General features: G+C 42.9%; 1 protein-coding gene across 7 annotated transcripts in view; it reads right to left on the reverse strand.

Annotated features, from left to right (window-relative positions):
- Positions 1 to 14,738, reverse strand: part of srrm1 (serine/arginine repetitive matrix 1) — a 77,482-nt gene that overhangs the window by 21,671 nt on the left and 41,073 nt on the right. For 6 of the 7 annotated variants that reach the window (XM_038799634.1, XM_038799616.1, XM_038799651.1 and 3 more), the window contains 7 exons: positions 10,851 to 10,963; positions 6,963 to 7,178; positions 5,804 to 5,992; positions 5,590 to 5,718; positions 2,758 to 3,026; positions 2,311 to 2,391; positions 463 to 549 (listed from right to left, as the gene is read on the reverse strand). In XM_038799634.1, the coding sequence (XP_038655562.1) occupies positions 463 to 549; positions 2,311 to 2,391; positions 2,758 to 3,026; positions 5,590 to 5,718; positions 5,804 to 5,992; positions 6,963 to 7,178; positions 10,851 to 10,963 (1,084 nt within the window). The remainder of the gene's footprint in view (positions 1 to 462; positions 550 to 2,310; positions 2,392 to 2,757; positions 3,027 to 5,589; positions 5,719 to 5,803; positions 5,993 to 6,962; positions 7,179 to 10,850; positions 10,964 to 14,738) is intronic. The other variant, XM_038799625.1, reaches the window with a different exon arrangement.

Here is a 14,738-nt window from a genome sequence, read left to right on the forward strand (position 1 = left end):
TGGACCTGGTCAAAGCTGAACACTCAGTTAATATTCCACTTACTTTTGTTGCTTCAGTTTGCTTTCTATGATGACAGCAAGATAACTCTGCATAACACTTTGGAATACTCATGCATTAATTATTCAAGGTCCGAACTGCAGCGGAAATTCAATTATTTGCCATAATGGAGGAATCCACGAGTGGCCAACAGAATTAGCAGTCTCTAAATCTAACTTCAGTGGGAATTTTAAATTAATCTTGCGAATATTCTTGTTGACAGGGATTCCACAACAATTGTAGATAACAAATGCAAATACTAAATCTTCATTACAGTCTTGCAGTGAATTTGTTCCCTTTCTAGTACAAAGGTATTATCTGTTGTCAAAAATTAATTTAAATCTTCAAACATTTAATGTAGTAGGTCAAGTGTCACCTCTATAAACATAAACGCAAAACGATTTAAAAACTGTCAAGAGTCCCACCTGAAGAGGTCTGCTGGTTCTGTTTGCGATACTGGCGTCTCTGCTGCACTGATTCCACGCCTGCAGCTTTGCCCCCTTTATCATCTTCTGCAACAATAAAACATTCTAATAACTGTTTTCAATTTGGAAGCACATGCTGCAACTTGACAAACTAGGCTGTGAGCATTAAAATAAATATTAGCTGCACTTTGGCTCAAAGGATGCTAATGGACCTTTCAGGTCCAGTCATAATTTCTCTGGTGAGGAAGAAGTCCATGCACATATTTTTCTATGATTCAAATGTAGCAGGCTACATTATGAAGTAGCAATCATGCCACACAAGTGTCAGGCAATGAGCATCCCCAGCAAGAGAGACTAACCACCTCCCCATGACAGTTGAAGACATAAGCCACTTTAACCTCCTGATGCCATGAATAACCAGAATCAAAGTTGAACAGTCGAATAAATGCTATGGTTACCAGAGGTTGATATTTAATGCTGAGTGGCTCAATTGCTCACTAGTTAAAGCCTTTATACGGTTTAAAATGTGAATCGGGATTATGACCAAACATTTTCCCTTGTCTGGATGGGTGAAGCGCTTGTATGAATACTATTCAAGCCCAAACAGTCCACTTTATTGGCACCATACATCGACTCTCCCTACCAGTAGCATATTCTGGCTGCATTATGTACTATCAACATGATGCACTGCAGCAAATACTCATGGCTTGGCTTCTTTGGCAGCACATCCCAAACCCACAATTTCCACCAAAAGGAGGAAAAGGACAACAAACCCACCATCACCTCCAGATTCAGCCCCCACTCCCCAAGTCACTTGAACAGAGATTCTTGTTCCTTAATTGTCACAAGACTGAAGTCACAGAACTTTCCTAACAGCACTAAGAGTGCAACTTAGCCATTTGGACTGCAGCTGTTGAATAGAGGACCCCAGCATCCTCTCAAAGGGCAATACATATAGCTTTTTGCTAGACCCACCTATATTAAGAATTTTTTGAAACCCTTCCAGCAAAGAAATGCATCACAAAACACAAAATTTAAAAAATGGATGCAATGCCAAGCCAAAGAAAGAGCCACTTGGAAGGAAGGACAATGGCTTGATCAAAAAAAAAATGAAAGAAGGCTACAAAAAGGTGAGAGAAAGTAGAGGGTTTCAGAGGGGAATTGTAAAATGCAAAGCGTAAATAGCTAAAGCTATTGTTGTCAATGGTGGGTGAATTTGGTATAGGGCAGAACAGAATATATGTTGGTGAGGTCTATGGGACTGGACGTTAGGAACAGGGAGGGGCAAGGAATGAAAGGATTTAAACATAATGACAAGAACTTTAAATTAGAGGCACTATAGGATAACAAGATTAATCGGTAAACTGGGCAGAATGCTGGCAACAAGGTTTGGGGTGAACTGAAGTTTGCAGAGGATGGGAGGTTAACCAGGTGAGCACTGAAGAGCCTGGAGGTGACAAACAATGTGAATGAGGTTTCAACAAATCTGATGAAACAACATAAACAGAAGATGAGAAATATGCACTCTTTGCAATGGAAAAAATATTGGGCCAGAGGTCCAGGATCAGTAGGATGCCAACGTTATAAACCATTTGGTCCAATCGAAGACTGACCAAGAACAGAACAGAATTATAGGAAGAAAATGGCATTTTGAACAAAAACAGAGCAATAAACTTCATCCTCCTCAACACTAAATGAGTTAACATTGGGATCAAATTACAGCTGCAGTTGAAGGGGGACTTAGGGTCACATTATTTGCACTTAATATAGCACCCAGAATCACATATCATACTGTTTGATACAAGTCAGCCGACAGTAATTTGATCACTCCTCATCCGCAATACTTACCAGAGTCTGACGGTTCTGATCTTCTTGGTTTAGGAGGGGGCGAAACAGAATCATGCTTCACGCTCCCTTTCCGTTTTGGTGCTGTAACAAAATAATTTAAATAGTCTAAATAGTATTTAGATTAATCAGAGCACCTGAAAATGATTACAAAATGTTACCTGCATCTTATTTTTAAAAGGACAGTTTGGATGACCTTTGCTACCAAAGTGGACTAGGTAAAAAGTAAGATGTGGTACAAAATGTACTAGTAATAGATTGAAACTATTATCTAAAATAAAATAATCCAACTGATCATCAGGGTTGAATTTCAAGTTGTGCACTCTTATAAATGTGAAAAGAACCGGCCTTTCAAATCGGATTAACCAATCCACTACTTCAGAGAAAATAATTTTATTTAAATCTAGAAAACAGGTGTTCTAATTTCTTAAAATGCCAAATAAATTTTACCTGGTCTAGGAGGAGAAACAGAAGTGTAACCTTTCCTTGACCGATTCATATGTGGAGGCGATGACAATCGTGGTCCCTTATGAATTGGACTTGTTGTAGACACAGGTGACCTATGTCGCCTCCTGGGTGGAGTGGCAGGGGATGGAGAAGATCGGCGAGGTTTTCGTGGTGGACTGATTGATATGCGTTTTGTCTTCTTTGGAGGCGACCTTGATCTGGAAGAGGAAGAGGAACTACTGCCCGAGGAGGAAATTGAGGGAGATCGGCGCCTGCGGAAATGAAGTTGAAACATACTGCAGAAGTTGTTTTATATTATTGTACGACTGCCTGCCTCCACCCCCTATTGGTTGGACAGAAATTCGGAGAGCAATCAACATATTAATAATCATAGAATTTACATGCTGGCGGCCATTTGGCCCATCGGGTATGCACCGGCCCTTGGAAAGAACACCCAACTTAAGCCCTCACCTCCACAACCCAGTAACCCCACCTACCCTTTTGGAAACTAAGGGAAAATTTAGCATGGCCAATTCACCTAACCTGCACATCTTTGGACTGTGGGAGGAAACCGGAGCACTCGGAGGAAACCCACACACATAGGGAGAAAGTGCAAACTCCAGTCACCCGAGGCCAGAATTGAACCCGGGTCCCTGGAGCTGTGAGGCAGCAGTGCTAACCACTATGCTGTCCTAAAGAATCCTCTGCCTCCACCACCCCCCAGCCCGAAGGCAACAACCCCCACCCCCTCCCAACGCCCACAGCGGGCAACCCTGGCCCGATCCCACGAACGTAAACAATGCTAGCCTGGCAGTGCCAGGACATCACCCTGCCCAAAGGGCATGCAGCTGGGGGCCTCCGATCCCCTTGGAGACCCCGAAGCTGACATTCTGGCTGGTCCCCATTTGTGGGGACCAGTACAAATAGTGCTCGCCTGAGGTCCCAGAGGATAATTTATACTAACATTGCTTCATTTTCAGGACAACTTCATTCATTAAAATCAATAGACGTTAACTCTAACAAATTGACTTTGGAATAATTGGAAAAATGGCCTGTATGAGAACATGAGTTTCAAGACCTTTTAAGACAAAAAAATTAACTACCAAAAATCGTTTTTTCCACTTAGGATCTACAGCACTACAGATTCGAGCCCATCCCAAGTTACTCCCCCCGGCCATTTGACCAACTGAAGACAGGAACTCAAGGCCTGGAAGCACCCACACCCCATGCCAAGCTTCTTCCACATCACTGGCCATGTTCAAGGCAGTCAGGGGACTCCACCCCTTACAAGGTCTCATCAGGACTCCTGGCCTTATTCAAGACCAGTCTTTCTCTCAGAGGTTGTGGATGAGTGAAGTACAAATTATCAGTAAATCTGTGCTATTTCAATTATCAATTTCTACTAGAGAATAATGCCATAGAAATGCCCTACTTTACAGGCAGAACATGACAAGCAATGTCTTCTCGAAAATTACTTGAATCACCAACTTTTTGGAATTTGAACAGGAGAATAGCTGTTTTGGTCAAAGTTGAAACAGATTTGCAGAATGTGAAGACTACTGTGAACTCCAAAAAGTAGACTCCATTGTCACAACGTCAAAACAGCAATTTTAAAGTATGACAGAGATATTTATGACATAGGATGCTAGGGTACACCAGAAGAAATTGAAAATCTAAGAGATTTAAATTATAGGTGGCACAGTGGCTAGCACGGCTGCCTCATGACACTGCAGACCCGGGAATAACCCCAGGTCACCATCCGTGTGGAGTTTGCACATTCCCCCTGTGTCTACGTGGGTCTCATCCCCACAACCCCCAAAGTTGTGCAGGGTAAAACAGTAAAAAAAATATATACAAGGCCAAACACTAATTTAGTGTTGCAGAAACCCTCAGTACCAATGTACGGGGGGGGGGGGGGGGGGGGGTAGGATACTGATTATTGAAACAGTTCACAACACAGTTGTACAAAAACAAATGGTACAAGCACTAAACAGTGCACTGGAGACCACATACCTTCGCCTCTGTACCAACAGAAGGAAAAGGAAGGAGGTGTGGTGGGGAGAGAGGGGAAAGGAGGGAGAGAGCCCAATAGGACACTGCCTGATCTAACAGAGGCAGAAAAACAAAGAATCTTCAATTATGACGTGCCAGATAACGGGAGTCTTCCAGAGGGGATGAGGGGCGACACAGTGTCGGGCACGAGCGAGCCCTGCATCCCACTGCAGAGAGCCTCATGAGCACCCTCCGCTCCCGACACTGGGCGGCTGACAGCCTTCGGACAGTTGCCCTCCAGGCCTGAATCCTCCACCACACTGTGCGGCGGACAACACGGGCCCACCGACCAAGCCAGGGCCTGCCTTGATCCCGCCACTGGGATCATCGACAGGCAGGAGCTCAACAGCCTCCTCCCGGCGTCCCGGGCCATTGGGAGGCAGTGGTGCAGATGCCTGCTCCGCCCCTGCTGCCTGGTCACCGGAAGGCCCCGAAAATAACAGGTCGGGGATGGTGGCAGAGGTGCCTGAAGACAGCGGTTGGGGACAGAGGGCTTGCCACTTAACTGGGAAATTAAAAAAGAAATTGAGACTGTTGATAGCTTCTATCATAACAGCACTCATTTGCATAGTGCAAGTATTCTTAAAAGTGTCGATCTCCACAGCGCTTTCCAAATATTCATTTCACATTCTCTTTCTCGAAATCATTAAAGATGTGAACTTTAAGTATATTGAACACATTCATCTGATCTGCAAGTAAATGTTTAAAAGTTATCTTCTGTGAATGAGGAATAAATATGAATATTTACAATATTCTTTCAAAGGTTTGAAATTAAATGTTTACCTTCTAATAGGTGATCTACTCCTTCTATGCCTAGATGGAGGTGGTGGTGGTGGTGGGCGCCTTGGTGGACTCCTCCTTCGAGGAGGAGACCTTCGTCTTGGGCTGGGTCGTCTTCGAGGTGAATATGACCTGAAATTGCGCAATTGTAAATCATAACCAGAAATTATAAACCGTGATCTTAAAATGTCAATGTCGAAAAAGAAAAATAATTTACCTCGATCGGGACCTAGGGCGCCTCCTTGGCCGTGAATGAGACCGTGAACGGGACCTAGACTTTGATTTTGAACGGGAACGTGATCGATGCCGATTCCTTTCTTTTCTTTCCTTCTCTTTTTTTGTAGGTTGTTCTAATAAAATTTCCTTTACCTCTGGTGTTGCAGACTTAATTTCTTTCAGTATATCACTACAGGAGAGCAGAAAATTAGCATCTTAATTTTTTTTAAAAACTGAACTTAGGGACTTATTAGGTGTAGCCACAACATATACACCAGAATGTTTACATGACTGTTTTTGTCACAAGTTTATCCTCATGATGTTTGCCTTCTTTCTCACCAAAATTTCACAAGTCCAATGACCAAAAGGCGGACGGTGGCACAGTGGTTAGCACTGCTGCATCAGTGCCAGGGACCAAGTTTTGATTCCTGGTGTGTAGTTTGTACATTAGCCCAGCATCTGCATGGGTTTCTTCCGGGTGCTCCGGTTTCTTCCCACAGTCCAAAAATGTGCAGATTAGGTGGATTGGCCATGTTGAATTGCCCCTTCGGCTGGGGTTGCAGGATTAGGGCTTGGGTTTAGGTAGGACGGTCTTTCAAAGGGTCAGTACAGACTCGATAGGCCAAATGGCCTCCTTCTGCACTTTAGGGATTCTATAATTCTATGAAAAGTTTGATGATCATTATTCAAATTCAAAGATTCAAATTTAACAAATTAGAGCTGATACTAGTTACGGCTTCACCATACTTAAATTGTAATTTGTTCAGCTCTTTAATTTTGGTGTTTTAGGTTAGAAATGTCCATGAAAGCCACGAAGAAAGAACTTCAGTGACTTAAAATTCACAAAATTCTTACTGTTTCAATATTTTTCATGATGCCTTTTTAAAAGGAATACTACAAATGTTTTCTCTCCAAGCATGACCTTGGTTCACAATAACCACCCCTGCCCTTGAAAGTAAACAAAGTCCAACAAAGCAAATTAATTTTCATAAGATAAAAATGTAGCTTTTTAGGAAAACTTTAAATTCATCAGTAATTGAGAATTAATCCATAATATTTCCTGATTTATTTCTTAAATTTTGGTAACTAATAGGAAGTCTTTACTCCCATAAAATCTCTCCACTGAAATTAAGGAAGCTTAAGTAAATCCAATTGTTCACCTTGTTGAAGTTGCCTCTGGGGCAGGAGATTCTTTCCTTTCTTTAAGTGAGAGATCTGGCTCAGGTGACAGTTGCTCTGGTTTCTTAACTGTAGACATCGGAGAAGCACTTCTGCTCCGGCTTCTGGTCCTACGACGAGGCGACTTGGAGACAGAATGCTTTCGCTCCTTTCTTGCTGGGGACCGCCTCCTTGGTGATGGGGATCTTGACTTGCGTCTGCAAGAGTTTACATTCGTTAAATTTGGATGTTGTGAGTTTGATGTTTAAAACAATTGAAATGTTTTACTTAATTACAGTATAGATTTTGTTAAAATGCTTCTAGCATTTTATGAATAGGTGTGATCACCGTTGTTCTACAAAAATAGTGCTCAAACTACCACTGAAATCAGTCAGACTAGGGGACCAATAATACGATTTAAGCAAATGGTTCCAATGGAAAATGTAGTCCTTCCTTGAATTCTACATATTTTCTGGACCAGAAATCACAGAAAAGCCCTGGAAATATGTTTTCAACTTCAACTTAAACTTAAAATTCATCAAATGGTGAGGATAATCAATATTTTCATGACCATCTAAATGCTTTATATGAATGAGAAAACTCATGAAGTCACTCAGCATTTATTTATGGTACCCTCAACAGAAAACTATATAAAATGCATCACTCTCTTCAGTAATGCATACAGCTATGATGAGAGATGTATGTTTTAATATTTTTGGAGTGAGCAGGAGATTATGCCGAGATCCAAGACAAAGTAGTACTTTGGATCTAAAACCGGCTGAGAGGCAGGAAGCAGAGGGCAATAGGGGATGTTTCTGTGACTTGAAGTCTGTTTTCAGTGGGGTTTCGCAAGGCTCAGTGCTGAGGCCCTGGCTTATTTTTTGTGTGCATTAATAATTTGGACTTAAATGTAGGGGGCATGATCAAGAGGTTTGCAGACTACATGAAAATTGGTAGGCTAGTACATAATGAGGGTAGATGTAGATTGCAGGAGGATAGCAATGACTGGTTAGGTGGGTAGAGAAGTGGCAAATGGAATTCAACCCACAAAAGTAAGAGATAACATACTTGGGAAGACTATCAAAGCGAAGGATTACACTATGAACTGGAACTGAATATCAAAGGGAGCCCGGAGTGCATATCCACAGATCCCAGAAGGGTGGCAGGGCATGACGATAAAGGGTTAAGAAGGCATTTGGGATATTTGCCTTTATTAGTTGACACAGGGAGGTCACAATTAGAGTAGTGTGTGTAGTACTGGTTATCACATTCTAGGAAGGATAGATTGCACTGGAGAGGGTGAAGAGGAGATTTACCTGGATGCTGCCTAAGCTATGAGGAAAGATTGGTGGCTAGGGCTGCTTTCCTTGGAGCAGCAAAGGTTGAGAGAGGACTTGATGAAGGTGCACAAATTATATGGGGCAGTGAGACTGGCACTTTAAAAGAAAGGCACTTTTTCCATTAGAAGGGTCAATAACTAGGGAGCATAGATTTGTGCTAAGAGGTAGAAAGCTAGGAGTGGGGTTGAGGAAAAACATTTCCACCCAGAGGGTGGTGGAAGTCTAAAACACACTGCCTGAAAGGGCGGTTCGGTCAGAAACGCCCATGGCATTTATGAATTTAGATATTCATTTGCGCTGCCATAACCTCCAGGGCTACAGGCCAAACTTGGAAAGTGGGATAGTGCAGTCAGAACTTCGTTGACCAGTGTGGACACGATGGGTCAAATGTGCTGTAAACGTCTATGAATCTATGAATTCTGTGATGGTAAAGAAAGCTGTAGCTGTATATGTGTTAATTAAACAAGGGGAAGTGACTGGAGACAGGTAGTTTTAGATCGAAGAGATGAACGGTTAAAAGTATTGGGTTGATGCATTTGTAATGAGGAGTTATAGTGAGTTTGAGTTAGAAGTAAATAGGTTGAATCTGAAATTGGTATTGTGAGATAAGTGGCAAAATTGATTTGAATTTCAAAGAGAGTTCAGAGATGACAAGAAAAATTTGCATCTTACAAAGGTTCCATGAGCAAACAGGAAAATATTTTTAAAATTTTATTGACCCAAAAGTAGAGGAGAATTAGAAAACCTGAAAAAACGTTATATTTGAAGAAGCTGAGTTCAAAGAGGTGCTCAAGGACAACGGAACTGGAGATGAAAGGGCAAAGATATTTAAGGAAGGATGTTTAACTCAGTGCGGTGGAGGTGGGTTAAAGCCCTGAAGACCAGCTCTTTTGTGTATGAACTGTTGCATAGCTGTGGAAGTTTTGAAGAGGAGGCAGCCACTTAATGTTAAACGAGAAGAGTTGGAGGTTGAAAGTTGGAGCCAGAAGGTTGAAAAACAGTTTCAACCTCCTTTTGGAATTCCACATCAGAATGGTAATGTTTGAAATGCCATGTGGTCTACTTTTATTGAGGTGACAACAATTCTTTGATTTGGATAATACTATTGGATTTTCCAAGGAAGTAGTATACTTTTGCCCAAGTAGGTTTTGGGGGGGGGGGGGGGTGTGGGGAGACGTGCGTAATTTTAAAAATTCTACAGGTGTTACTGGAGATCTTGCTTTTGAGATCTGTAGTATTTCTTCCTTATTCCCACAATAAAAGGGGTTTATGATCAGTGAGACAGATCTCACTCTGGCTTGTTCAGCAATAAGAAAGAAGCTTCAAGCAGAGACCAGTCACTACAATATTGAGCAAATGTGCCTGTAACCCAAGGCATTTCATAGATGAGCCACTGACATAATGGGTGGTTAAGTGCTTAATTGAAAGAGATACATAAGCAAAATAAGAATAAAGCATGACGAAAAATACTTAGCACTTAAGACAGCATTTATGGACAGACAATCTAATAACTCAGGTTTGGACTCAGTCAAAACTAGAAGCCATTATTGATGAGCATTTAAAAAGGAACTGATAAAGGGAAGTGAGGGGGTAAATAAACACAGATGAAGAAATATAATGTTCCATAAAAGTATAAAACAGGAGATGGTTAAACTGCAGAAATATTAACATTATACAAAAAGGAGGTATAATGAGTGAACGTAATAAGACTATCAAAACCATTTACATTAAAAAAGGCATGGACTATTTTCAAAGATAAACTAAAACCTTGTTGCCAGCCCTGAAAAAAATGCATACCGAATGTTCATGGGGCAGCACGGTGGTACAGTGGTTAGCACTGCTGCCTCACACCACCAGGGACCCAAGTTTGAGTCCGGCCTTGGGTAACAGTGTGGAGTTTGCACTTTCTCCCCTTGCCTGCCTGGGTTTCCTCTGGGTACCCCGGTTTCCTCCCACAGTTCAAAGACATGGAGTTTGGGTGGATTGCCCATGCTAAATTGCCCCTTAAATATCCAAAGACGTGCAGGTGGGTTACAGGAATATGGTGAGGGCATGGGCCTAAGTAGGGTGCTCTTTCAGACGGTCAGTGCAGACTCAATAGGCCAAATGGCTCCTTCTGCACTTTTGGAATTCTATATTCTATTTCATTAGCTAGAACATTTATTTCACACCAAACTTAAATACACAGCACTGTCAAACACTTCAATTGACCAATATATGCAAAAATGCCTTGGGTTATAGTAAACAAAACCTTTTGAATGGTAAAAAAGGGGATGCGAACAGGAGAATATATTATCCTTCCAAGTGCATCTGTTTTGCACGGCATATATAATGCAAGAATTGAAGGTAGCAACTGGTGCATTATATGCTGGTCTGCCTGCGCATCGTCCATTGGGAAATCATGGATTTATCAAGTAGCAATAGTGCTAATAAATTAAATACTATATTATCGCAATTGGTAGACTGACTTAAGAGGTCTACTCCATATATACACCGTCCAGCTACTGAACTCAACCATAACCTGACAATGTCGACTGCATTCTTAATCACCTTTTTGGACTTCTGGAACGATCCCTTTTTTCTCGATTTTCTTTGTCTTCCTTGTCCTTTTTTTCCTTCTCTTCATCTTGTTTCTTCATGGTAGCCAGTTTTTCCTGTTCAATCTGCAATGATAAGGAATTCAGACGCGCTAAATAGAAGGAAATATATTGAAATGTGATTCCTAATATTGCATTTAATTGTTGATAATTGCCATGCCTTTTCAGCTATTTCCTAGAATCGTAAAATTACAGGAGAAAACCATTTATAAATTAAGGAATGCTCTGATCCGAGCAAAATTATTCTGAACATTCTTTGTCTATGTATGTATAAAACAAAAAGTCTAGAATGAATGCACAGTATTGCTTCTATCAGCTTTGACAAAGGGTCATCTGGACTCAAAACGTTAGCTCTTTTCTCTCCCCACAGATGCTGCCAGACCTGCTGAGATTTTCCAGCATTTTCTCTTTTGGTTTGCATCTCACAGTGCTGCTTTGTGCCCATCTTATACCTCAAAGCAATCAAATCATAATATCGTTCTCTGTCGTCTCTGCGGTCGTTCCCCTGAGTAACAAGTATACCGTTTTGGATACTTGTGGGGGGGACGACTTACCAGGGGTAAGCCATGGGGTGTGGGACTCTAGCACGGAGTCTGTCCCTGTTGCTCAGAAGGGAAGGGGGGAGAGGAGCAGAGCATTAGTAATTGGGGACTCAATAGTCAGGGGCACAGATAGGAGATTTTGTGGGAGCGAGAGAGACTCACGTTTGGTATGTTGCCTCCCAGGTGCAAGGGTAAGTGATGTCTCGGATCGTGTTTTTCGTGTCCTTAAGGGGGAGGGGGAGCAGCCCCAAGTCGTAGTCCACATTGGCACTAACGACATAGGTAGGAAAGGGGACAAGGATGTCAGGCAGGCCTTTAGGGAGCTAGGATGGAAGCTCAGAGCGAGAACAAACAGAGTTGTTATCTCTGGGTTGTTGCCCGTGCCACGTGATAGTGAGACGAGGAATAGGGAGAGAGAGCAATTAAACACGTGGCTACAGGGATGGTGCAGGCGGGAGGGATTCAGATTTCTGGATAACTGGGGCTCTTTCTGGGGAAGGTGGGATCTCTATAGACAGGATGGTCTACATCTGAACCTAAGGGGCACCAATATCCTGGGGGGGGAGATTTGTTAGTACTCTTTGGGGGGGTTTAAACTAATTCAGCAGGGGCATGGGAACCTGGATTGTAGTTTTGGGGTGCGAGAGATTGAGAGTAGAGAAGTCAGGAGCACAGATTTGACTTCGCAGGAGGGTGGCAGTGTTCAGGTAGGTGGTTTGAAGTGTGTCTATTTCAATGCCAGGAGTATACAAAATAAGGTAGGGGAACTGGCAGCATGGGTTGGTACCTGGGACTTCGATGTTGTGGCCATTTCAGAGACATGGATAGAGCAGGGACAGGAATGGTTGTTGTAGGTTCCGGGGTTTAGGTGCTTTAGTAAAGTCAGAGAAGGGGGCAAAAGAGGGGGAGGTGTGGCGCTGCTAGTCAAGGACAGTATTACGGTGGAAGAAAGGGTGCAAGATGGGGACTCTTCTTCCGAGGTAGTATGGGCTGAGGTTAGAAACAGGAAAGGAGAGGTCACCCTGCTGGGAGTGTTCTATAGGCCACCTAATAGTTCTAGAGATGTAGAGGAAAGGATGGCGAAGATGATTCTGGAAAAGAGCGAAAGTAACAGGGTAGTTGTTATGGGAGACTTTAACTTTCCTAATATTGACTGGAAAAGATATAGTTCGAGTACATTGGATGGGTCGTTCTTTGTACAATGTGTGCAGGAGGGTTTTCTGACACAATATGTTGACAGGCCAACAAGAGGTGAGGCCACTTTGGATTTGGTTTTGGGTAATGAACCAGGCCAGGTGTTAGATCTGGAGGTAAGTGAACACTTTGGAGACAGTGACCACAATTCAGTGACCTTTACATTAGTGATGGAAAGGGATAAGTATACCCCGCAGGGCAAGAGTTATAGCTGGGGGAAGGGCAATTATGATGCCATTAGACATGACTTAGGATGTGTAGGTTGGAGAAGTAGGCTGCAAGGGTTGGGCACACTGGATATGTGGAGCTTGTTCAAGGAACAGCTATTGCGTGTTCTTGATCAGTACGTACCAGTCAGACAGGGAGGAAAGGTAGAGCGAGGGAACCGTGGTTTACCAAATAAGTGGAATCTCTTGTTAAGAGGAAAAAGGAGGCCTATGTGAAGATGAGGCGTGAAGTTTCAGTTGGGGCGCTTGATAGTTACAGGGAAGCGAGGAAGGATCTAAAGAGAGAGCTAAGACGAGCAAGGAGGGGACATGAGAAGTCTTTGGCAGATAGGATCAAGGAAAACCCAAAAGCTTTCTATAGGTATGTCAGGAATAAAAGAATGACTAGGGTAAGAGTAGGGCCAGTCAAGGACAGTGGTGGGAAGTTGTGTGTGGAGGCTGAGGAGATACGCGAGATACTAAATGAATACCTTTTGTCAGTATTCACTCAGGAAAAAGATAATATTGTGGAGAAGAATGCTGAGACCCAGGCTATTAGAATAGATGGCATTGAGGTGAGTAGGGAAGAAGTGTTGGCAATTCTGGACAAGGTGAAAATAGATAAGTCCCCAGGGCCTGATGGGATTTATCCTAGGATTCTCTGGGAAGCCAGGGAAGAGATTGCTGAGCCTTTGGCTTTGATTTTTAGGTCATCATTGGCTACAGGAATAGTGCCAGAGGACTGGAGGATAGCAAATGTGGTCCCTTTGTTCAAGAAGGGGAGTAGAGATAACCCCGGTAACTATAGGCCGGTGAGCCTAACATCTGTGGTGGGTAACGTCTTGGAGAGGATTATAAAAGATACGATTTATAATCATCTAGATAGGAATAATATGATTAGGGATAGTCAGCATGGTTTTGTGAAGGGTAGGTCATGCCTCACAAACCTTATCGAGTTCTTTGAGAAGGTGACTCAACAGGTGGACGAGGGTAGAGCAGTTGATGTGGTGTATATGGATTTCAGTAAAGCGTTTGATAAGGTTCCCCACGGTCAGCTATTGCAGAAAATACGGAGGCTGGGGATTGAGGGTGATTTAGAGATGTGGATCAGAAATTGGCTAGTTGAAAGAAGACAGAGTGGTGGTTGATGGGAAATGTTCAGAATGGAGTTCAGTTACGAGTGGCGTACCACAAGGATCTGTTCTGGGGCCGTTGCTGTTTGTCATTTTTATAAATGACCTAGAGGAGGGAGCAGAAGGATGGGTAAGTAAATTTGCAGACGACACTAAAGTCGGTGGAGTTGTAGACAGTGCGGAAGGATGTTGCAGGTTACAGAGGGACATAGATAAGCTGCAGAGCTGGGCTGAGAGGTGGCAAATGGAGTTTAATGTGGAGAAGTGTGAGGTGATTCACTTTGGAAAGAATAACAGGAATGCGGAATATTTGGCTAATGGTAAAATTCTTGGTAGTGTGGATGAGCAGAGGGATCTCGGTGTCCATGTACATAGATCCCTGAAAGTTGCCACCCAGGTTGAGAAGGTTGTGAAGAAGGCCTATGGTGTGATGGCCTTTATTGGTAGAGGGATTGAGTTCCGGAGCCATGAGGTCATGTTGCAGTTGTACAAAACTCTAGTACGGCCGCATTTGGAGTATTGCGTACAGTTCTGGTCGCCTCATTAGAGGAAGGACGTGGAAGCTTTGGAACGGGTGCAGAGGAGATTTACCAGGATGTTGCCTGGTATGGAGGGAAAATCTTATGAGGAAAGGCTGATGGACTTGAGGTTGTTTTCGTTAGAGAGAAGAAGGTTAAGAGGTGACCTAATAGAGGCATACAAAATGATCAGAGGGTTAGATAGGGTGGACAGCGAGAGCCTTCTCCCACGGATGGAGGTGGCTATC

This window comes from Scyliorhinus canicula, chromosome 1, assembly GCF_902713615.1.
Source record: "Scyliorhinus canicula chromosome 1, sScyCan1.1, whole genome shotgun sequence".
Lineage (NCBI taxonomy): Eukaryota > Metazoa > Chordata > Chondrichthyes > Carcharhiniformes > Scyliorhinidae > Scyliorhinus > Scyliorhinus canicula.